Consider the following 22,447-nt stretch of genomic DNA (forward strand, 5'->3'; position numbering starts at 1 on the left):
TGGTCATTTAGCAGAATGGTCCTGGGATTAGCCAGAGCCTTCCCTCAGTTACTTGGAGAAGACACTGATTTTACTTTTTATCCTCTCATTCAAATGTAACTTTATAGGATATAGTCCTAATTTTTATTTTCTAGCCCCATATAGTCCCCCAGCCATTAGACTATCCATTTACCCCCTAGAAGAGCTATTTAAGCTTTTCAGTAGGCCCTAGTAGGTCCTCTTCCCAGCTCTGCCACTCAGAAATCTAATTCTCTCCTACTTTTCTTCCTTTAGCCCCTTTCCAATGTGGGTGCCGATCTTTGGAAGGCAATGGTGACTTTTCATCATGTAAATCCTTTCTTCCCTTCTAATATTTGTGGCAGGATCATTCAGAGATAAAAGTAAGTGATCACACTGAATTCCAGAATCAAGAGAAGCAGGAACACCAGGATCTCAGAACAGTTGCAGAAGTGTCTTCACCACCAGATGAGAGCCAAGGAGAGGAGAATGCCGTTTCCTCGGGAAAAAGAAGAAATGGTATGCCAAATAAGGAAAACCAAAACGAAAGCCTGGGATTCCAGGGGTATCCCTGTGCATTCATTTCCTAGGACTGCCCTAACAAAGTACCTCAAACCAGATGCTTTGTCCTCAGGTCCTGTCGGGGTCGCTAAAGGTTAAGACTTGTATATACCGTTCTGAAGAACACAATTCAAACCAGAACACCATGCTGTAAAACTAAGTGTTCTACAGTGACAGCCGAAGTGAAAACTAAATACAGTTGACCATCAGGTCCTCTTCAGTACTGTTGTGGAAAAACCAGGGTAATAGTGGTAGCTGGAAAGTTTAGGCAAGTTGCTATCTATGCAGATAAAATGTGGGTTCTCCTCCTCCCCACCAGCTCCTTCAGGCCTGCTCCAGACACCAGTGCACAGAGAGGCGTGCGTGCCTGCTCCCCCATGACTCCTGAAGGGGAGCTGCAGAATATCCCTTTAGTGGGTGGGGTGGGAGGGTGCTTTTATTTTGGTAAATGTATACTTTCCTTAGTTTTTAACCTTCTAAAAATCTCTTCCCCAAACTGTGTCAACTAAAAGTTTGTTTCAAGGAGACCAGAAACCTTGAGATCCCCCAGACCCAACAGGACTGGGGGTTTCATGAGTTTCTTGCCCAGGAAACCTGCCCACTGCGCGGTGTCTCATGTTTGCTTCCCCCCAGCAGCCCTGTCTGCGCCCCCAGGCAGGGCCTGATGGAGGGGGAGAGAGAAAGCGACCCACTCCCATGGCCTCCATGCAGTGATGTGCAGAATTTTTAATTCTGACCCATTCTTCCTTCCCCAGAATTTGGACTGTCTTACTAAATGTCGACAGTTCCTGGAGGTAGAGCTGCTGATTCTGACTGAGACTGGGAGCCTGCAATTGTTTTTTTTTTTTTTTTTTTTTAAGATTTTATTTATTTATTTATTTATTTGACAGAGATCACAATAGGCACAGAGGCAGGCAGAGAGAGAGAGGGAGAAGCAGGCTCCCTGCTGAGCAGAGAGCCCGATGCGGGACTCGATCCCAGAATCCTGGGATCATGACCTGAGCTGAAGGCAGAGGCTGAGCCTAACCCACTGAGCCACCCAGGCTCCCCAAGCCTGCAATTTTTTAATCAACATCCTGGGGAATTAAGATGCATATGCCGGGACGCCTGGGTGGCTCAGTTGGTTGGACGACTGCCTTCGGCTCAGGTCATGATCCTGGAGTCCCGGGATCGAGTCCCGCATCGGACTCCCAGCTCCATGGGGAGTCTGCTTCTCTCTCTGACCTTCTCCTCGTTCATGCTCTCTCTCACTGTCTCTCTCTCAAGTAAATAAATAAAATCTTTAAAAAAAAAAAAAAAAAAAAAAAAAAAAAAAAGATGCATATGCCTCCTAAGCCCAGTTTAAAATCATGATGTAGAGCAAGATATAAATAAATGTGACCAAGAGTCAGAAGTAGGGGTGGAATTACCAGCATCCAACCCATTGTTTTGTCAGGGAAACTTAGCTTCAGGACCTGGTTTCAAGAGCATGGAGAAACGGGGGAACACATTAAGTTCCCCTAATGAAACACATGCTATAGGGAGAACAAAAATAGGATCACAGTTTCTGGTAAGAGCTTTTTTTTTTTTTTTTTTACTTTTTATTTTGACATAATTTCAGAACAGTACCAAGTGTTGCTATGTTCTTGATCTCCAAAATGTTAACATTTTGCAGCATTTCCTTTGGTCCTTCTCTATTTATATTTCTATACACATATGCATCCATATAGGTATTGTCTACATTTTGTTCCCTGAGAGTCAGATGCAGAAAAGTGTTCCTTTAGGCTTTAGGGGCACCTGCCTGGCTGGCTAAGTTGGTAGAACATGCAGCTCTTGATCCTCAGGATTGTGAGTTCAAGCCCCACGTTGGGCTTAGAGCTTAAAATAAAACAAACACAGGATTTTCTTGTACAAGTGTATGGAGGACAAAAAGCCCATTGGAAGGGGTTCATATTCCACGTATGCAACTAACCTTTAAGAAACTACTGTTTTGGGCGCCTGGGTAGCTCAGTGGGTTGAGATTCTGCCTTCAGCTCAGGTCATGATCCTGGGGTCCTGCTCTCTACCTGCTTATGATCTCTCTCTGTCAAATAAATAAATAAAATCTTTGGGTTGGGGGGAGAAACTACTGTTTGTCAAGTGGTACTTAGCATTGTATCAGAAAAGACTATTCACTGTTCTCTGAAAAGGCTTAATATTACAATACTCTCCCCTTTCAAACACCTGTTTGTGGCAAGATTTGTTTTCATGTACTTCAAACAAAAAAATACATCATAATAAAGTGTATGCAAAAGCAGATAAGAGAATCCAGCTGTCTTTAAGTCAGACATTTGGTAAATGGTGAAAATATACCATCTTCTCACTATTTTTATCTTAGAAATTTTAGCCATTTTTCTTTTTTTTAAAGATTATTTATTTATTTGACAGACAGAGATCACAAGTAGGCAGAGAGAGAGAGAGAGAGGAGGAAGCAGGCTCCCTGCTGAGCAGAGAGCCTGATGTGGGGCTCGATCCCAGGACCCTGGGACCATGACCTGAGCCAAAGGCAGAGGCTTAACCCACTGAGCCACCCAGGCGCCCCATTAGCCATTTTTCATAAATGTTTTTGTTAACCTATAACAAGTACATTTTTAGTGTATCAAATTTTTTAATGTTTTAACTGTAATATCTACTGGCACATACTGATAGAATGTAAACAAAAATAGGGGGAGTCCTTCATAATCTCTAAAAGTCTAACATGATCCTGAGACTAGAAGTGCAAGAATTGCTACTCTGTTCTAGAGATGATGTCATTTAGGTTTCATGAGTTATTCTAGTCATGCCCATTAAAGCAAAGGAAAATCTTGGTTCTGGGAATTCAGTGTCGTATCTCTTTAGTCTACTTTAATCTGGAACATCTTCAAATCTTTGAGGATTTTTTAAAATTTTGGATGTTTACATTTTTTAATACAAGCCAGTTTTGTTGGGTCCTTGGCCTTGGTTTGTCTAGTAAATGCTGAGGGTTAGATTTAGATGCTGGACGTGCAGCAGGATCCCACAGAGTAATCCTCAGTCACTGCTCCCAGAAGGCACAGGTGGTGGCTTGTGAAGACCTTAAGAAGTTGCCCCTTTGTGAAGTGCCTTTTTTTTTTCCCATTTTTTTCCCCATCTGGCAAGGAGTGACTCTGACTCCATAAATATCCTGTTATGCATGGAACATTACCTTTCTGGTTTTAGAGGCCAGCTCCAAGCAAAAGCCTCTGCAGGCCCTCCTGCCCTACCCCGGCACTCTTTGATGTCTTATGGATGCACTGGGAAACCTCCTGTCTGAGGGACGTGATTATACGTAGTAGTTATTGAAAATCCATTTGGATATTTTTAAGTAGATTGCTTCAAGTTGGAAAAGATAACAGAATGTGGTTATAAGTGAAGGGAAAATGGCCAATACATACACCCTGATTTCAACAGGATTTAAAGAATAAAAACTAGTAGGGAAGAGGAGGACCTAAGGAAATAGGCCGAAATGCTCATGGGTAAGGATGTTTCTTAGGCTGGTGGGATTGTGTGTGGATGTGTGTGGGTGTTTTTAAGATTTGATTTTTAAGAAATCTCTATGCCTATTTGTCTAATTTGGTGATTGAACTTACAACCCTAAGATCAAGAGTCACACGCTCTACCAACTGAACCAGCCAGCCATCCCAGGATTGTGGGATTTTTACTGTTCGAGTTACAATAATCTGTTCATAGCAAAAGTTTTGAAAAAGTTTTCTTAAATTATTAATTAATTAATTAATTATTTGAGAGAGAGCATGAGCAGAGGGAGAAGCAGACTCAGCACTGAGCAGGGAGGCCAAACAAGCCTCAATCCTAGGACCCTGGGATCATAACTAGAGTTGAATGCAGATGCTTAACCCACTGAGCCACCCCGACGCCCATTAAATTTCTGATCTATTTACATAACTTCTATACAAGGAAGCATAAAATTTCTTCCTACTTGAAGTGTATGAGCTAAAATTATAGTGATGCTACAACTACTTCTTTGTGCTCATTTTCCCCACCATCTTAGCATACCCCATCACATGAAAGTGCCATGTTAACTTCTAGACCTTTTTTTTTTTCCTTTTGACAGAGATCACAAGTAGGCAGAGAGGCAGGCAGAGAGGAGGAAGCAGGCTCCCTGCTGAGCAGAGAGCCCCATGTGGGGCTCGGTCCCAGGACCCTCGGACCATGACCCGAGCCAATAGCAGAGGCTTTAACCCACTGAGCCACCCAGGCATCCCGAGACCTTTTTTTTTTTCTTTTAAGCTTTATTTATTTTAGTGATCTCTACACCCAGCATGGGAGTTGAAATTACAACCCTGAGATCAAGACTCCTACACTCTGACTGAGCCAGCCAGATGCCCTCAGCTTCTAGACATTTCTTAATAGGAAGAACTTGTTTCAAAATCTTTGATTAGTTCTGTTTCTTTCGATTTAGGTAATGAAGATTCGAAGGTACCTTCAGAAGGAAAGAAGTCTGTCTACACAGATGGGTTTTCCAAACCTGGAAAAAGCAAAAGAACTATAAGCACAACTCCAAGTAAGTTTTACCACACACAGAAATAAAGTAATAGTTGGCACCTTTGGGATAACACCGAATACACAGTGTGCAGGAACAGCTGAAGGCCTGAATGCTGGAATTGGGCGTGCATTCCATCTTCTCTCGTTTTCTAGCTCTGAGACCAGGGGCCTCTTAGCCTCGGTAAGCCCACTGCCTCACTTTCCAGTGGGAGTGCATATACTACCTATTTTGTCAGGTCGATGAAGTGGCCCTCCAGTTCCAGATCCCCACCTAAAGCCATCACTGCAATAAAGTGAATCCAACGGGTTTGTGTCCTTGGGATGGAAAAGTTCTGTAGATGCTGTACTATAGTTTGTTAAGTGTGTGATAAGTGTTACGTCTCAAAGAACAGTGCAAATGTTTAATTAAATAATTCATTGCTAAAGAATGCTAGCCATCATGTGAACTTGCAGCAAAGTGGTCATCTTTTTGCTGACCAAGGGTCTTGCCTCAGTGTGAATGGCTCTGAATGAGGGAGATGGATAGTGGTTGCTGAAGGTCGGGGTGGCTACAGCAGTTTCTAAGAACAAGGCCACAGTGAAGTTTGCCCCAACCACTGACTTCCTTTAACAAATGATTTCTCTATAGAGTGCAGTACTGTTGATAACATTTTACTCCCAGTAGAACTTCATCCAAAACTGGAGTCCATCTTCTCAAACCCTGCTGCCGCTTTATCAACTGAGTTTATTCTAAATATTCTAGATTATTCCAAACCTTTTGTTGTCATTTCAACAGTCTTCACAGTGTCTTCACCAGGAATAGATTCCATCGCAAGAAACCACTGTCTTTGCCCATCTGTAAGAGGCAACTCCTCATCCATGAATTGTATCATGAGATGGCACCAAGTCAGTCACATCTTTAGGCTCCACTTCTCATTCTAATTCTCTCGCTCTTCCCACCACATCTGTAGTTACTTCCTCCACTGAAGTCTTGAGCTCCTCAAAGTCATCCTTGAGGGCTAGAATCAGCTCCTTCCAAACTTCTTCTTTTTAAAGATTTTATTTATTTATTTGACAGAGAGAGATCACAGTAGACAGAGAGGCAGGCAGAGAGAGAGAGAGAGAAGCAGGCTCCCTGCTGAGCAGAGAGCCCGATGCAGGACTTGATCCCAGGTCCCTGAGATCATGACCCGAACTGAAGGCAGCGGCTTAACCCACTGAGCCACCCAGGCGCCCAGCTCCTTCCAAACTTCTATTTGTGCTGATATTTTGGTTTCTTTCTTTCCTTTTCTCTCTTTTTTTTTTTTTTTTAAGATTTTATTTATTTATTTGACAGGCAGAGATCACAAGTAGGCAGAGAGAGAGAGGGGGAAGCAGACTCCCTGCTGAGCAGAGAGCCCAATGTGGGGCTCCATCCCAGGATCTGAGATCACGACCCAAGCCGAAGGCAGAGGCTTAATTGACTGAGCCACCTAGACGCCCCTTGATTTCTTGACATGAATCACAAATATTCTTTTTTTTTTCTTAAAGATTTTATTTATTTATTTGACAGACAGAGATCACAAGTAGGCAGAGAGGCAGGCAGAGAGAGAGAGAGAGGAGGAAGCAGGCTCTCCGCGGAGCAGACAGCCCGATGCGGGGCTTGATTCCAGGACCCTGGGATCATGACCTGAGCCGAAGGCAGAGGCCTTAACCCACTGAGCCACCCAGGTGCCCCGAATCACAAATATTCTTAATGGCATCTAGAACGGCACACCATTTCCAGCAGGTTTTCACTTTTGCCCAGGCCCATTAAAGGAATTACTGTCCATGGCAGCTATAGCTTACAAAGTCTATTTCTCAAATAGGACTTGAAAGTCTAAATGACTCCTTGATTCATGGCTGCAGAACGGATGCTGTGTTAGCATAAAAACAACATTAATTTCCTACATCTCCCACTGAGCCCTGGGGTCACCAGGTGCATTGTCAATGAGCAGCCATATATATATATATTTTTTTAAAGATTTTATTTATTTATTTGACAGAGAGAAATCACAAGTAGTCGGAGAGGCAGGCAGAGAGAGAGAGAGGAGGAAGCAGGGTCCCCGCTGAGCAGAGAGCCCGATGCGGGACTCGATCCCAGGACCCTGAGATCATGACCTGAGCCGAAGGCAGCGGCTTAACCCACTGAGCCACCCAGGCGCCCCAGCAGCCATATTTTGAAAGTAATGTTTTCTGAGCAGTAGATCTCAACATTGGGCTTAAAATATTCAGTAAATTATGTTGTAAACATGTGCATTCTAAGCTTTGTTATTTGATTTCTAGAGCACAGGCAGAGTAGGTGCATTATATAATTCTTAAGGGCACTAGGATTGTCAGACGGTAAATGAGCATTGGCTTCAACTTCAAGTCACCAGCTGCATTAGCCCCTCTCAAGAGTCAGCCTGTCCTTTGAAGCCAGACATTGACTTCTCTGTAGCTGTGAAAGTTCTAGAGGTCATCTGGAAATAGAAGGCTGTCTCAGCTACATTGAAACTCTAGTGTTTATACAGCTGCTGCCTCCATTACTGCTCTAGCTCTCCTGGCTCATATGCTGCAGCTCCTACATCAGCATTTGCTGCTTTACTTTGTACTTCTGTGTCCTGGGAGAGACATGAACCTCACAATCTGACCTCTGCTAGCTTCCAGTCTTTCTTCTGAAGTTTCCCCAACTTCCTTAGCCTTCACAGAATGGAAGGGCATTAGGGACTTGCTCTGGATTAGGATTTGGTATAAGGGAACGCTGTGGCTGGTTTGGTCTTCTAACCCAGGCCACTCAGCCTTTCTCTGTATCAGCAATGAGGCTATTTCACCTGAAAACCTCAAGGCCACCGTGGGAGCAGATGAACACACAACATTTAAGTTTGTGGTCTTATCAGTGCACTGCTTGTGGTGCCCCCAAACAATTACAATAATAAAAATCAAAGATCGCTGATCACAGATCACCAGAGCAAATACTTAACAATAATGAAAAAGTTGAAAATTCTGCAGTAATTACCAAAAGGTAATACAGTGACATGAAGTGAGCCAGTATGGTTAGAAAGCTGGCTCTTGAGAGGGTTGTGAGAAACCTTCAATTTGTAAAAAGAAAGAAAAAAAAAACCAGTATCTCAAAGTGCCATAAAACAAGATATGTTTATATGTAGATTGATACTAGTTTTCTACCTCTGATGACCTAGCATAGCACCTAGCACATGGCAGGTAGTCAGTAAATCTCTGCAAATGAATGTCTATAAAGTACTTTGTACAATCTCCACCTTGTAATTATGTTTCTTAAAATTTTTAAAGTAATCTCTACCTCCAAATTGGGGCTTGAATGCACAATCCCAAGATCAAGAGTCAACTGCTCTCTTGACTGAGCCAATTAGGCACCCCTAAATTTTTTTCAGTAATAAGTTTAAGGGATTCCATATCGATTCCATATCTAAAAGTGTAATTGCTTGTTATCTATTGTGTGGTACATAGCATGTTAAGGTATTGTGTATTTATAGTACTTAGAATGCTGCTCAGCACATATTAGAAATATATATATTTGGGGCTCCTAGGTGGCTCAGTGGGTTAAGGCCTCTGCTTTCAGCTCAGGTCATGGTTTCGGGGTCCTGGGATTGAGCCCCGTATTGGGCTCTCTGCTCGGCAGGGAGCCTGCTTCCTCCCTCTCTCTCTTCCTGCCTCTCTGCCTACTTGTGGTCTCTGTCTGTCAAATAAATAAAATCTTTAAAAAATATATTTAAAAAGATATATACTTAATGGTTAATTAGAATTTTAATTTTTAAATTTTTTTATATTTGTTATTTTTTTTTAAGTAATCTCTATACCCAACATGGGCTTGAACCCACAACCCCAAGATCAAGAGTCACGCACTCCTCTGACTGACCAGCTAGGCCTCTCAAGCATATTCTTAATCAGAATAGCACAGAGCGGGGACAGGCAAATTGCTGCCAGCCCTGGCCTGTCTTAAAATCCTTAAACTAAGAATGTTTTTTAGTTTTAAAAGATTGCATTTAAAAAAAGAGAGAGAGAGATCATACCATGTGGCCACAAAGACTAAATAAATATTTACTGTCTGACCCTTAACAGAAAAAGTTTGCCAATCCTTGGTATAAAGCTTTCTAAGCATTGTAAAATGTTATATTTATGATTAAGTAAAGGCTATCTGATTAACTGGTGAGGGGAGATGAAAAATCTTACTCTTTTCTTGTTCTGTGGATTAAACCAAGTTGTCAGTTAGCAATGAAATGGACATAGGAGAGCAGTACACGTTGAATAGTTAATAAGATAAATATACTTTGTCCCTGAGTTTACAAAAATTGAAAGATTTGAAATTAAAGTTTTAGCAAAGATGATGTTGAAGTTGAATGTCAGGGATGCAGAGAAGAGAATAAGTGTTAACAGAAAGACAAAGGAAAGGCGAATTAATGAATTTGTCTTGTTATTAATTGTTACATTTGGGGGAACATTCTAGACTTTAAGAAGCTTCATGAGGCTCGTTTTAAGGAAATGGAGTCCATCGATCAATATATTGAGAGAAAAAAGAAAAATTTTGAAGAACACAATGCATTTCATGAACTGAAGGTATGCTGATAAAATTATGTGGGTTTTTTTTTATTGTTGTTGTTGTAGTTGTTTTAAGATTTGTTTATTTGAGAAAGAGAACAAGCACAAGCAGGAGGGGTAGAAGGAGAGGGAAAGAGAATCCCAAGCAGACTCAGCGCTGAGCATGGAGCCCAACTCAGAGCCTGGTCTCAGGACTTGGAGATCATGACTTAAGCTGAAACCAAGAGTCATGCTCAGTTAATGTGCCACCCAGGTGCCCCCCAAATTATGTTCTTAATGGGACTGAACTATTTGACTTTATGTTTTTATTTTTGTCAAAGTTTGTTTTTTTTGTTTTTTTTGTTTTTTTTTTTGTCAAAGTTTTTATTTATTTGAGAGAGAGAACAAGAAAGCAGAAGCAGGGGGAGTGACAGAGGGAGAAGCAGGTTCCACGCTGAGCAGGGAGCCCAATGCAGGACTTGAGCCCAGGACCCCAGGATCATGATCTGAGCCAAAGGCAGATGCTCAACCGGCTGAGCCACCAGGTGCCCCAAACTGTTTGATTTCCATGTTAATGCCTTAGCTAATACAGCCAGCTTTTTATTGTTCTACCAGTGGAATGGATTTGAGTTTAATATATCTTTATTATCAGAAATTTCTTCCCCCACCATAAGAATTTTCAGAACTCTCAGAATAAAACTGGGAGTACTCACTATAAAGAACTAATTCCAAAACACTAGTAAGTTGTTCTGTTTTCAGCACTCACACATTGTGCTTATTACTTTTGTTGACGGACTGATTTATAGGTGAAAGCCTTTTCATTCCCAGTCTCTCACGTAAAGGAAAAAGGACTGAGTTGCCGTGGCTTACTTATGGCCTCCCTAGTAACTGAGCTTCTGGGGTCCCTTTAGTCCAGGTGCTGGGGGACTCAAGGTCCCTTCGAGTTAGAAAAGGTGATGAAGTCAGCCCTGAGGCTGACTTAGAGCAGTGAGTTGATAATATCCTGTTACTCTTTTATGCGGTCTCCGGTGGTCAAGAGGAGCCACACAGAAGACTGGGGAACATTTATTTTAGAATTTCATTAATACCTACAACGTGCTTATTTCTCAAGAGGAATTAGAGGCAGTCTTTGGTATTTCAACACAAAACAGTATAAAGTTGACTGGAAAGGGGCAGAACATGAGCACTATTAGCAGGGACAGTATCTGCTGTATCAGTCAGTTGAGTTTTCAGTTTCCTGATACAAATGCCAACACAGAAACACACTAGGTGACGAGTTCTACATAATTTAAAAACAACAACAAAAAAAACACCATAAGCTTCTTAGAAGCTGAATCTACATTTCTTTTTTTTTTTTTTTTTTCAAGATTTTATCTATTTCGGGGTGCCTGGGTGGCTCAGTGGGTTAAGCCTCTGCCTTCGGCTCAGTTCATGATCTCAGGGTCCTGGGATCAAGGCCTGCATCCAAGCCCTGCATTGGAATCTCTGTTCAGTGGGGAGCCTGCTTCCCCCTCACTCTCTGCCTGCCTCTCTGCCTACTTGTGATCTCTGTCTGTCAAATAGATAAATAAAATCTTAAAAAAAAGATTTTATCTATTTGACAGAGAGACCGTGAGAGAGGGACCACAAGCACAGGGAGCAGGAGAGGGATAAGCAGGCCACCCTAGAAGCTAAATCTAAAGGAATAACATTCATTTGAACTCTTTATAAAACCACTGCTAACCTAGCATTTCCCAACCAGCTAACAGGGACAAAGCCAAGCCATGGCATTTGAAGGCCTCCATTGCTGCCTACTAATCCAACAGCGGGGTGTGGAAATTGGCAAAGAGATACTCAGTGTGCCCCTAATAACACTTGCTTAAATATTAGCAAGGGCTAGGTATCACTACATTAACAGTTGAATACCTGGCTTTTGCTGATGATTTACAGGAAGTAGACCTCTAGTTTTGTTTTTTGCTTTTGTTTTTCCATGAGAACAAGCTAGCTGCACATATGCATATAAGCAGGCATTTCCTCACCTTCCATGAAGTCGAGTCTACTAAAATACTTGATTGAACAAGTTTTCTATACTACATAATATGGGTTAGTCAGTTTTCCAGGCAAAAAATAGGGCAGAACAGGTGTCTCAACCCTAAACTTGAGTGTAGCCCTGAAGATGTGTTTAATAAATGAGTAAGTCATCTTATTTTTTACAGCTACCCCCCCCCCCCCGAATGAGTTTAGTTCTAAAATCTCATCCCCATTCCCCATTAAGGAATAGATCTCTCAGATGGGTTAGTTGGTATGATCTATTTGGAAACTAGAAAATAAAAAATAATTATAGTGATGTCACTGTAGCTGATAGGAAGTTTTTCTTGACAGTTGACATGTTTGGGGACTGATCATTGGTCAGTGTTGGATAATAACGAATAAGCAGAGATTCTAGACAAAATCATCCTGGGCCAACCTGTTTCTCCTTGATTTTTAGAGTTCGGGCAGGGGAGACCTATTTGATTTAGTTGCCAGATGGCCCTCTTCAAGCATCAGTAACCTCGTGCCCCAAGATGCCTATTTATCTTGCCAACAGTGGGAATGATTAATTTTTAAAATCTTTATTAATGTAATATGAAAAAATTCCAGTTGACCTTTCTTTGATCATATGTTTATATAATTGACTGGGATGTTTTTATGAATTTGTTTTTTCTTAGTTTTTACCCATCTGTTAGCCATTTATATTAATGCTATATATTCTATATTATACTTTCCTTCAGTTTATCTTTTAACTATATTAATGGTATCTTTTATCTTGTGAAGGATTTTTTCTTAAATTTATCCAACTGTTCTTTTTAAGGGTCTGTGTTTTTTATTTGTCACACCCTGCCTCTGCCAAGATCATAAAAATAAGTTATGTTTGTACTCTTTTTATTTTCCCCCTATATTTAATCCTTAACCCACTTTTTTTTTTTTTTCCAAATACGGTATGATTGACCTCTTTGCTTTGTTAGGATTGAATGGGGTTTTTATTGCTAAAAGAAAGGAATTGGTTACATATTTGCTAACAAAACAAGTTAGTACCACTAGAACCAATGGCTTAATATTCTACCTGAAAAAAAGTCAGGTGGGTAAGGGCTAGTAGACTCATTTCTGCATTATAAGTAGTTCAGAACAAAGAAGCAGAGCTGATGGTCCTGACACCAAGTGAACTCTGAGGAGACGCAGCATGGAAAGTAGGAATCTTGGGGGAAAGATAGAAGGCAACATAAAAAGTGTGATTTAAATAGAACCGTGTGCTTAATACAGCTAACCTGGGCACCGGCCTTATGGTGTAGATGTGTGTTTACTAAGTATTTTAGTAAGTTTTAACTTTGTGTCACATTAGAATCTCTTCTGCTTATATGTTAAGAAGTTGACTTAATTCTCTCGAGTGCTTGTATTTCCTAGGATATCATCAGAATTATTCTGTCTTTGGCTTCACCTCGTCGATAGGAGTAGTCGCACCACTGTTGTCCTTTCACAAAGTTGTATTTTTTTTTTTGCTTGTAAGAGCTTAAAGCAGTGATAGACATCATTATTCTTTATGCTCTGATAATATCTAAAAAATGATAACCTAGGGGCGCCTGGATGGCTCAGTGGGTTAAGCCTCTGCCTTCGGCTCAGGTCATGATCTCAGGGTCCTGGGATCAAGCCCCGCATCAGGCTCTCTGCTCAGCAGGGAGCCTGCTTCCCTTTCTCTCTCTCTCTCTGCCTGCCTCTCCATCTACTTGTGATCTATCTCTGTCAAATAAATAAATAAAATCTTAAAAAAAAAAAAAAAAAAAAAGATAACCTAGGTGGACCTTCCCCAGCCATTTCAAAGGGAGGGTTTCCCTTCCTCCCTCTGTTTGTTTCTGGTTTTTTTTTGTTTTGAAGAACTTTAAGATTTGCAGGGTGGGGGGGGGGGTGCTGTGGGGACAGGAGTGAAATTATGTGTAGATTCTGTGTGTTAATTACATAATAGGTGGTTCTTTGAGTTTGTATTTGATAAACTGCTTATCGCATTCTCAAAGATACTATGTCCAAGAGAAGCTATTTATCCTTCCTTTCTGGCCACAGGGAACTTAACCACGTTTAAGCCACATTCTTTAGTCAGAAAATACCTGGGTTCATGGCAGCTGGGAAAGGCGCTCTGTAGCACAGGACTCAGCACAACCAGAATTTATTTCTGATTCGGTCACCATAGCGATACAGGTACAAGTAAACTGCCCTGCCCACCTGGCAGGGAGGAAGAGGATGAGGCAGTGAGAAGGAAACATAACAGGCTGGGTTAAAAGTGGTAATAGAGGGGCCCCTGGGTAGTTCAGTTGGTTAAACGACTGCCTTCAGTTCAGGTCATGATCCTCAGTCCTGGGATCAAGCCCCATATTGGGCTCCTTGCTGAGCGGGGGAGCCTGCTTCTCCCCTGCCTGCCGTTCCATTCCCCCTGCTTGTGCTTACTCTCTCCCTCTCTGTCAGATAAATAATTTAAAAAAAAGTGGGAATGGAACAACTGGATGAATGGAGCTGCTCTAGAGACAGTGCTAAGAAGCCCAACTTGAACATGGTGTGTTATCTTTCTGCAGAAGCAGCCGGCCACCAAGGGCGCAGTGGTGACTCCAGTTCCTCTCCGGGGAAGGCTCCCCTTGGCTTGCACTCCCACCAGCCAGCGCCGCTCGCAGGGCCAGCCACTGGGTGCTGCGGGCAGGAGCACCTTGTGTGGGAAGGGCTCTGCCAAGCGTTCTGTGCTCTCAGCAACTAAAATGAACGTCAGGTAAGAAGAGCTCCAATATGTAATGGAGTACAAGGACTCAAAAGTTTTACTGCCTCGAGGTGGGCGACATCAAGTATGTTTAAAGTTGATGAAGAAGAAGGTAAAAGGGGATTAGAATGGAGAGTAAATAGGGGCGCCTGGGTGGCTCAGTGGTTAAAGCCTCTGCCTTCGGCTCAGGTCATGATCTCAGGGTCCTGGGATTGAGCCCCGCGTCGGGCTCTCTGCTCGGCGGGGAGCCTGCTTCCTCCCCGCTTCTCTCCCTCTACCTGCTTCTCTGCCTACTTGTGATCTCTGTGTCAAATAAATAAATTTAATTAAAAAAAAAATTATAAAAAATGTTTATAGTAAATAAGTGGATGGTTTTTATAAGCTCTTTTTTCTTTAAATTTGTCTTGGGTTTTCTTAAACTTCTCTAAGCTCACATTGGGTTTGTAAGTAAAGATAGAAGGTATATATGGATATTCATTTTATTAGTTTAATGTATGCCTATAAAGACATGTAAAGAGAAATTTTTCCATTGACTTAAGTGTAGAGTTGAAGCTAAATACCTACAGAAAATAACTGATTAGTCCTAAAGTGTAACTTCTGTAACCCACTGGGTACTACAGTGAGTTACCCTGTGCCCCAGTAACCCCTGTTTTCTTTTTGTACTTTCCCTGACACAGGGTAGTCCCCATTTTAACTTTCCCAGAGATGAAGATCTTCAGGCCTCCTTTATTTATTTATTTTTAGAGATCTTATTTATTTATTTATTGGACAGACAGAGATCATAAGTAGGCAGAGAGAGAAGGAAGCAGGCTCCCTGTTGAGCAGAGAGCCCGATGCAGGGCTTGATCCCCGGACCCTGAGATCATGACCTGAACCAAAGGCAGAGGCTTAACCCACTGAGCCACCTAGGCACTCCAATTTTATTTTTAAGTAACCTCCACACCTGGTGTGGGGTTCGAACCCACAACTCTGAGGTCAAGAGCTGCATGCTTACCGACTGAGCCAGCCAGGCACCCCTATTCTCTCCTTTTTAAAGGGTGTTCGCAGCGTGTAATAGTGTTGGTACCTGGTGACACTTCCCCAACACCTGCAATTATCTGATGTAGTGTTTAGAGCTTAAAAATGCCCTGAAGTTTGGAACCCTACTGAGTTAGCGTGGAATGTGAGCTACCTCTACCTGGCAGTTCTGACTGTATTTAATAGTACTGAGGAACAGCATTGGTCCGGGCGAGTCCTTGCTCCAGTGTAGTGTTCACAGCAGCCTAGACTTCATGGCACCTCTCCTAACACGCAGTTGTCTTAACTGGGTCGAAAGGTAATGCTGATACCTCATAATTTCGGATACTGATACAGGATTACTGCCACATCTTAGTTGCAAGTCCAGAAGTTGTCTTCTGTTAACCTACCACCACCACCATCGTGTATATTTACATCAGTCCTTCTTGAGTTTCGCTGACTTCAAGACACCATCAATGGAGACTCATCATTACTTTATGAACCACTAAGAAAACAACCACTGCCAGTTATCATGTGTTATTAATTATGAAACACATCCCAATTCCAGACGTTAAAATGCGTAAGAAATATACATCATAATCAGTGGAATAAATTTATGGCAATTTGCCAGGAGAACAGGGTTATGTACCATTTAAATGAATTTACTAGGAAGACTGTCCCCATCACTTATCTGGCATAGCAGTCTCCTGTTCCCTGACAGGCAGTCACCAGGAGGAGAAAAGGGGGAGTGGTTGAAGAACCTCCTAAACTGTAATTTGAGCCCCAAAGGCATTCCCTTGGAGCTCTACCTTGTCCTGTCATTGGGCAAGGCAAAGAAAGCAGCGAATACAAAACTGTATTTTACAAATCAAGTGTTGTAAAATGTTTATTCTGCAAAAGAGGTTCATTCATGTAAGAAGTCCATATTTGAGCCCTTTCACAGGTGGTTTTGCTTTTATGCTTGACACAAGTTACTCTTCATACAAACACTCATGTTTGGTACTCCACTGTCCTGTTCAGGTTTTCAGCTGCTACCAAAGATAATGAGCATAAGCGTTCACTGACCAAGACTCCAGCCAGAAAGTCTCCACATGTGACCATATCTGGGAGTACCCCGAAAGGCCAGGCTGTGCTCGGGATATACAAGATAAAGACCACAACTGGGAATTCTGCTTCTGGTAAAACAAAAAAACAACTCTGGTTCATCTTTAAGCCATGTAACTTCCTCAAATTATTAAGTGTATTTGTTAACTGAAAGCTTCCCCATAACTATAAATCCAAAGCAAAAATCTAAGCATAGCATATTTTTTCATTCTGTACGGGTGAAGAAAATGCCAGACACAAAAAAGTCCTCAGGTATCTACCTGAGGACTCCATCTTGCTATAAGGAGTCCTAAGATGGTGACCCTCCCTGAAGAGCATTCAGCCTATTCCCGGACTCCAGGATTAGAAGGAGGATCATAGTATTCATTACAGCCTCTGACTGGCCCTCCAGGATTGTGAAACTAATAGGATCCCAGAGTTGGTGGAATAAATGCCACACAATGGACTAATAGATTATGTAAGCCAGAATAAGCCATATGGACACTCTTCTACACACGGTCTACTTAATCACCTAAAAGGACTAGGTGGTTTTCAAAAGAATACTAGAGTAATACAGAGTAGCAATACAAAGTTAAAAATAAACAAACAAAAAACACTACAACCAGGAGATTGAGGCCTGTATTAGAACTATGTCAAAATTCTCCTGAGAGGGACGCCTGGGTGGCTCAGTTGGTTGGACGACTGCCTTCGGCTCAGGTCATGATCCCGGAGTCCCGGGATCAAGTCCCGCATCAGACTCCCAGCTCTATGGGGAGTCTGCTTCTCTCTCTGACCTTCTCCTCGTTCATGCTCTCTCTCGCTGTCTCTCTCTCAAGTTAATAAATAAAATCTTTAAAAAAAAAAAAAAAAATTCTCCTGAGAGTCCCACTGAATACGTCAGCCAAGAGCTATGATCACATAGAAAGGCTCGCCAACTCCTCTGAGACTGTGTCGGTTAATAATCTATGTAGAAACTTTATGAGAGTTTCTTCATACCTTAAAGACAGGAAGGTGAGGCTGACAGCTAACATTTTAAGTGAGTCCAGAAGCAGTATATATGCGGGTATTTCCAGCTTTTGTTTGGTGTCCTGACCATTCTTAACCATGTCTCCTGTATATATGACAGCACTTCTCTGGAGCTCAGATGGACTGGGGTATACTGGCCAGCTTGAATGGTAGCTCCTGAAACTGGTTGGCATTATGGATGGCCCGTGTTCCCCCACTGCTGGCACCTGACAGCCACACCATGGGATGATACACACAGGGGTTTTGTGTTTTTCTCGCTTAACTGCATGGTTCTAGATCTTAGTTGCTTATTCATACTTACATGCAAGTGCTGACATTCAACAACAGCCTGCGATGGGTGAGAATTAATAAAATGTGCCTGATACATGGTGCCCAACTGTAGCAAAAATTTGGCTTACTGAGTCCTACCATTCTGGTATATTAACTTTACAGTACAAAAATTGACATTTTTAAATAACCGCTTCTATTACCTGACAACCAGAGCCACAAATCTTGTCTGCCATATCTGATTAAGTTCCTGCAGGCCTTATATCCATGTGAATGAAAATGTTACTATTAAAATTTTTTTCCAAAGACATTTCACTTTGATTTTGAAGGTAAAATGAGTGTTCATCATAGAAAACTTGAAAAATACAAAAAGTTATAAAGAAAATATAAAGAGCGCCTATAGTCCTGCACCCAGAGATTGCACTGCTGTTTCCTCTGACCCTGTGATCATCACTGAACTATTAACAACATATTTTTGAAGGGTAAATAATATGAGGAACACAGCCTGAACATTTTACCCAGTCAATTATTTAAACAGGATTTTCAACTCCCAGCTGATTCTAGGAAATATCCTAATATTGAGAATATAATATCCTAATATTGAGACTATCCTAATATTGAGCTATTCACAAGGGAAGCCTCAGTGATTAGCTTTCCTTAGTTATTTTCCCCCTTCTCCTTTTTAAAACTACCTGTTTGAGACTGTTCAGAGATGATCTATTTAAGACTGAGAAACAGTACTTCAACAAAAACCATATAGGCCTTTTATTTCCCCCCTAATTAAGCCCTGGGGTTTTGTTCCTTGGTTTTGTAGTCGTTACACCATTCAAGCTGACAACTCAGGCAGCACAGACTCCAGTCTCCAGCAAGAAGCCAGTGTTTGATCTCAAAGCAAGTCTGTCTCGTCCCCTCAACTATGAGCCACACAAAGGTACGTGCAGATGCTCTGAGATACAAGACATGCCAAAGACGTAGGATTAAACAGTTCTACGTCTGAGGATGTGGAAAATTCTAATGCCTCAGCGGAAAGCTATACTTGGCCACTTAGATTTCTTCCCCCTGGGTCCACATGACCCATAATTTAAAAAAGACTATACACTAAGCGAATGCTAATCAACTCACATTTTTGTAAATCAAAGCCATAACTTCTAATCAGTATTACAGCAAAGAAATAATAAAATTTCAGGCAAAAATCAAGAAACTTGGAAATTGGCCTATGGACAAACGAATGTTTTCTTTACAACTTTCGAAGGACCCCAGGCTGGAATCCACCCACCCAACAACCTGGGACATTTACTGGCTATATAAATGCCCATATAAATTGGGCATACATTAAGGTATCCATATATCCATTTAAAACGAATACTAACAACCACCACCACCACCAATACTTCATGTGGCCCTTCCATAATTCCAGAATTGTTTATATAGATCTATTTTTTTAAAAAATTTTGTCAGGGGGAACCACAGGCAGAGGGAGAAGCAGGTTCCCTGTTGAGCAAGGAGCCCGACGTGGGACTTGTTCCCAGCAGCCTGGGATCATGACCTGAACCTAAGGGAGATGCTTAACTGACTAAGCCACCCAAGCGTCCCTAGAATTGCTTTAAAAACTGTAAGACTTCTCTAGGTGCCTCGGTGGCTCCGTGGGTTAAGTGTCAAACTCTTGATTTTAGTTCAGGACATGATCTCAGCCCCACATCAGGCTCTGTGCTTAGCAGTCTGCTTGAGATTCTTTGCCCCTCCAGGCCATGTGTGCACACGAGCTTTTTCTCTTAATAAATCTTTCGAAAAACAACAACCTGTTTTTAGGGGGAAAAATACAATTTATATTTTGTGAAATAGGAACTAACACTAATGGAATTATACAAGCAAATGTCAATAAAAATGAAGTATAAATATTCATAGCAAGTAGCCTCAGATGAAGAGAATAAAATAGGTAATATAAATAGAATCTTCTTAAATCTTTCTCTCCTAAACCAGGCAAACTGAAACCATGGGGTCAATCTAAAGAAAATAATTCTCTGAAGGAACATGTAAACAGAGTTAGTTTCCACAAGAAAACTTACAAACAACCTCCTCTCCAGACTAGGTGAGTACATAATTACTCAGATCTACAGTGATTTTAATTTTGAAAGACTGTATGTAAAAGCAAAGCCTCTGAGGTACAGAGTGTCATTAACAGAGGTGTTTAAGAAAAGGGTAGTCGTGGGATCACATATAGGACTTCTTGAAGATATACATGCCTAAGGCCCACCACGGTGGTTTTTTAATTCAATAATTGGGAGGAGGGGCCCAAGGAACTGAAGTTTCCAAAGCTGGACAGGTGATACACAAGGAGACACTGCTCTCACATGACCTACCAGCCCCAACAGTGTACCTGGATATCCCCCCAGATGCCGATCCACATGCGCAGGTGTAAATTCTTCAGTCCCAGGGAAACCAGGCTTACTAGGCTTCAAGGCCCTAGCCAGAAGAAATCCCCAGATGATCCTTAGAGGCTTCCTTCTATGTGAAAACCGAAGCCAAAGCTTGCTGTGGGTTTTAGCTGGTCCGGGCTGAGTTGATTGCCTGAATGAAACCATCCTGATACAGGATTACCCATCATTTGACTTGCCTATATCCAGCTCCCACCAAGACATTTATTTACTACCTATATTTGCTATTAAGATTGTTAACATAGGGGCATTTGGCTGGCTCAGCTGGAAGAGCATGTGACTCTTTATCTTGGGGTTGTGAGTTTGAGCCCCACCTTGGGTGTAGCGATTATTCATGATTTTTTTTTTTAAGTTTAACATAAAACTAGCTTCCCCCAACCCCTCTTAACAATTCCCAATCCCTTCCAGAAACAGAGCGGCTTAGATCAGCAGACTCTAGTTCTAGTACTTCCACCAGACTTTGATTTTAAGCCTGACCTCTGACTTCCAAAGGCAGAGATTTCTCATTTAAAACAAAGAGGTACTGAGGTGTCTTTTGTTCCAGTTCCATGCTTAATTTTAGAATGCTGCATTAACATAAAAAGGAAAATACCAGTTTCCTAGCCCTTTTAACACAAGTGACATAGAGCTGTGGTTTCCATAGGGCACTAGCTAGAGGACAGTGTCCTGTAAGTGTGTTTTGTACAACTATACTGGATTTCAGCTTAAGCTTAGATACTAGTCTGACAGGTGCTTTAAAGTGGACTTTTGTGGAGCTTCACTAGACCCTAATGTGTACCTGTCCCCCTCTTTAGGGAGGAACAACGGAAACAACATGAGCAAAGACGAAAGGAGAAGAAAGCAAAGGTTTTAGGAGCTCGGAGAGGCCTCATTATGGCTGAAGATTAATTTTTTAACATCCTGTAAAGAGTATTTTATTCTGAACCCTTTCTTTAGTGTAAATATTTTTTTCTACTGTCTTCCCCACTTTAGTCAAAAGATTCTTCTGCTTTGTTCACTATCTATGTAGTGTTGGTGGTTTTCTTCACATGCCACATCCCTGAAAGATGTTACTAACCTTAAAGCTCACAGATTCTTTCAAATGATTTTTACCTATCTCTGTACAATTCAGTTTTGCATTGATTCATCCTATAGATTCTTGACCTAGATTTTTAACGTCAAGTTCCCTCTGCTGACAGAACTGGAATCCTCTTCTAGACAGAAGCATTTACCTGATGGGAGGTAGTTCTCCCACAAACTTCAGTAGAACTTGGACCACTAACAAGCTGAGAAAGCCACCTCTTCCTCCTCTGGAAAATCAAGTAGTCTTAATGAAACAAGGAACCAAATGGGTTAGTGATGGCATATTCTACTTTGAGAAGTGTTTTGTTATCTATGCATGTTTGTTCAGATCACTTGTAACTGCTGTCAATCAATATATTCTTAAAAACTCTAAAGTTCATTCTAGCCTGACTTATTTAAAAATAAACAGGGCTATGGGACGCCTGAGTGGCTCAGTGGGTTAAGCCTCTGCCTTCGGATCAGGTCATGATCTCAGGGTCCTGGGATCAAGTCCCGCATCAGGCTCTCTGCTCAGAAGCAGGGAGCCTGCTTTCCCCTGTCTCTCTGCCTGCCTCTCTGCCTACTTGTCATCCCTCTCTCTCTCTCTGTCAAAAAAATAAATAAATAAATAAACAGGGCTATACTGAAATCTGAGGATTGCTGCTTCAAGGATCATTCTGCTCTGTCAGAGTTACTTCATAGAAAAGACTAGAGTTGCTTAGCCTCCTAGCCATGTTTATTGCACTGAGGTGGACCTTTTGAGCTTTGTACTGTTCAAGAATTTCATAAATGTTTTCTCATGGTGGTAGATTCTTTGTAATTACTTCATGATTGAGTTGACCAGCTAAGATTAACAAGCTTACTTATACTCTGTGCATCTGTCCTGACTACCTCTTCTCACCCTAAGGAGAAATGACCAGGTCATCCCCTTGTAATTTTCACAGCACATGTCCAACTCTGTTATACTTACTGTTAAACATATACGAGCCCACAGAAGGTTGGCATACTCCTGATGATGAATAAACTCAGATTTTGCTCTTAAGCAGATATCCGATCAATTAAATCACTGTCAAATGCACTGCAGCTAAGAAGGTTAAAAGGATATAATCACTTTGGAAAACAGGTTGGTAGTTTCTTGAAGTTAAATATGTCTACCACAGGGGCATCTGTGTGGCTCAGTCGGCTAAGCAACTGCCTTCGGCTCAGGTCATGATCCTAGGGTCCTGGGATGGAGCCCCTC

At 41.7% G+C, this 22,447-nt stretch overlaps 1 protein-coding gene across 3 annotated transcripts in view; it reads left to right on the plus strand.

Annotated features, from left to right (window-relative positions):
• NUSAP1 (nucleolar and spindle associated protein 1) overlaps nt 1-21,602 on the plus strand; it is a 34,746-nt gene extending 13,144 nt beyond the window's left edge. For all 3 annotated transcript variants that reach the window (XM_059372558.1, XM_059372559.1, XM_059372561.1), the window contains 8 exons: nt 363-516; nt 4,994-5,095; nt 9,536-9,645; nt 14,184-14,371; nt 16,376-16,533; nt 18,546-18,662; nt 19,712-19,820; nt 20,961-21,602. In XM_059372558.1, coding sequence (XP_059228541.1) covers nt 363-516; nt 4,994-5,095; nt 9,536-9,645; nt 14,184-14,371; nt 16,376-16,533; nt 18,546-18,662; nt 19,712-19,820; nt 20,961-21,054 — 1,032 coding nt within the window. In that variant the 3' untranslated portion in view covers nt 21,055-21,602. The remainder of the gene's footprint in view (nt 1-362; nt 517-4,993; nt 5,096-9,535; nt 9,646-14,183; nt 14,372-16,375; nt 16,534-18,545; nt 18,663-19,711; nt 19,821-20,960) is intronic.
• The last annotated feature ends 845 nt before the right edge of the window (nt 21,603-22,447 follow it).

This window comes from Mustela nigripes, chromosome 13 (assembly GCF_022355385.1).
Source record: "Mustela nigripes isolate SB6536 chromosome 13, MUSNIG.SB6536, whole genome shotgun sequence".
NCBI classification, from domain to species: domain Eukaryota; kingdom Metazoa; phylum Chordata; class Mammalia; order Carnivora; family Mustelidae; genus Mustela; species Mustela nigripes.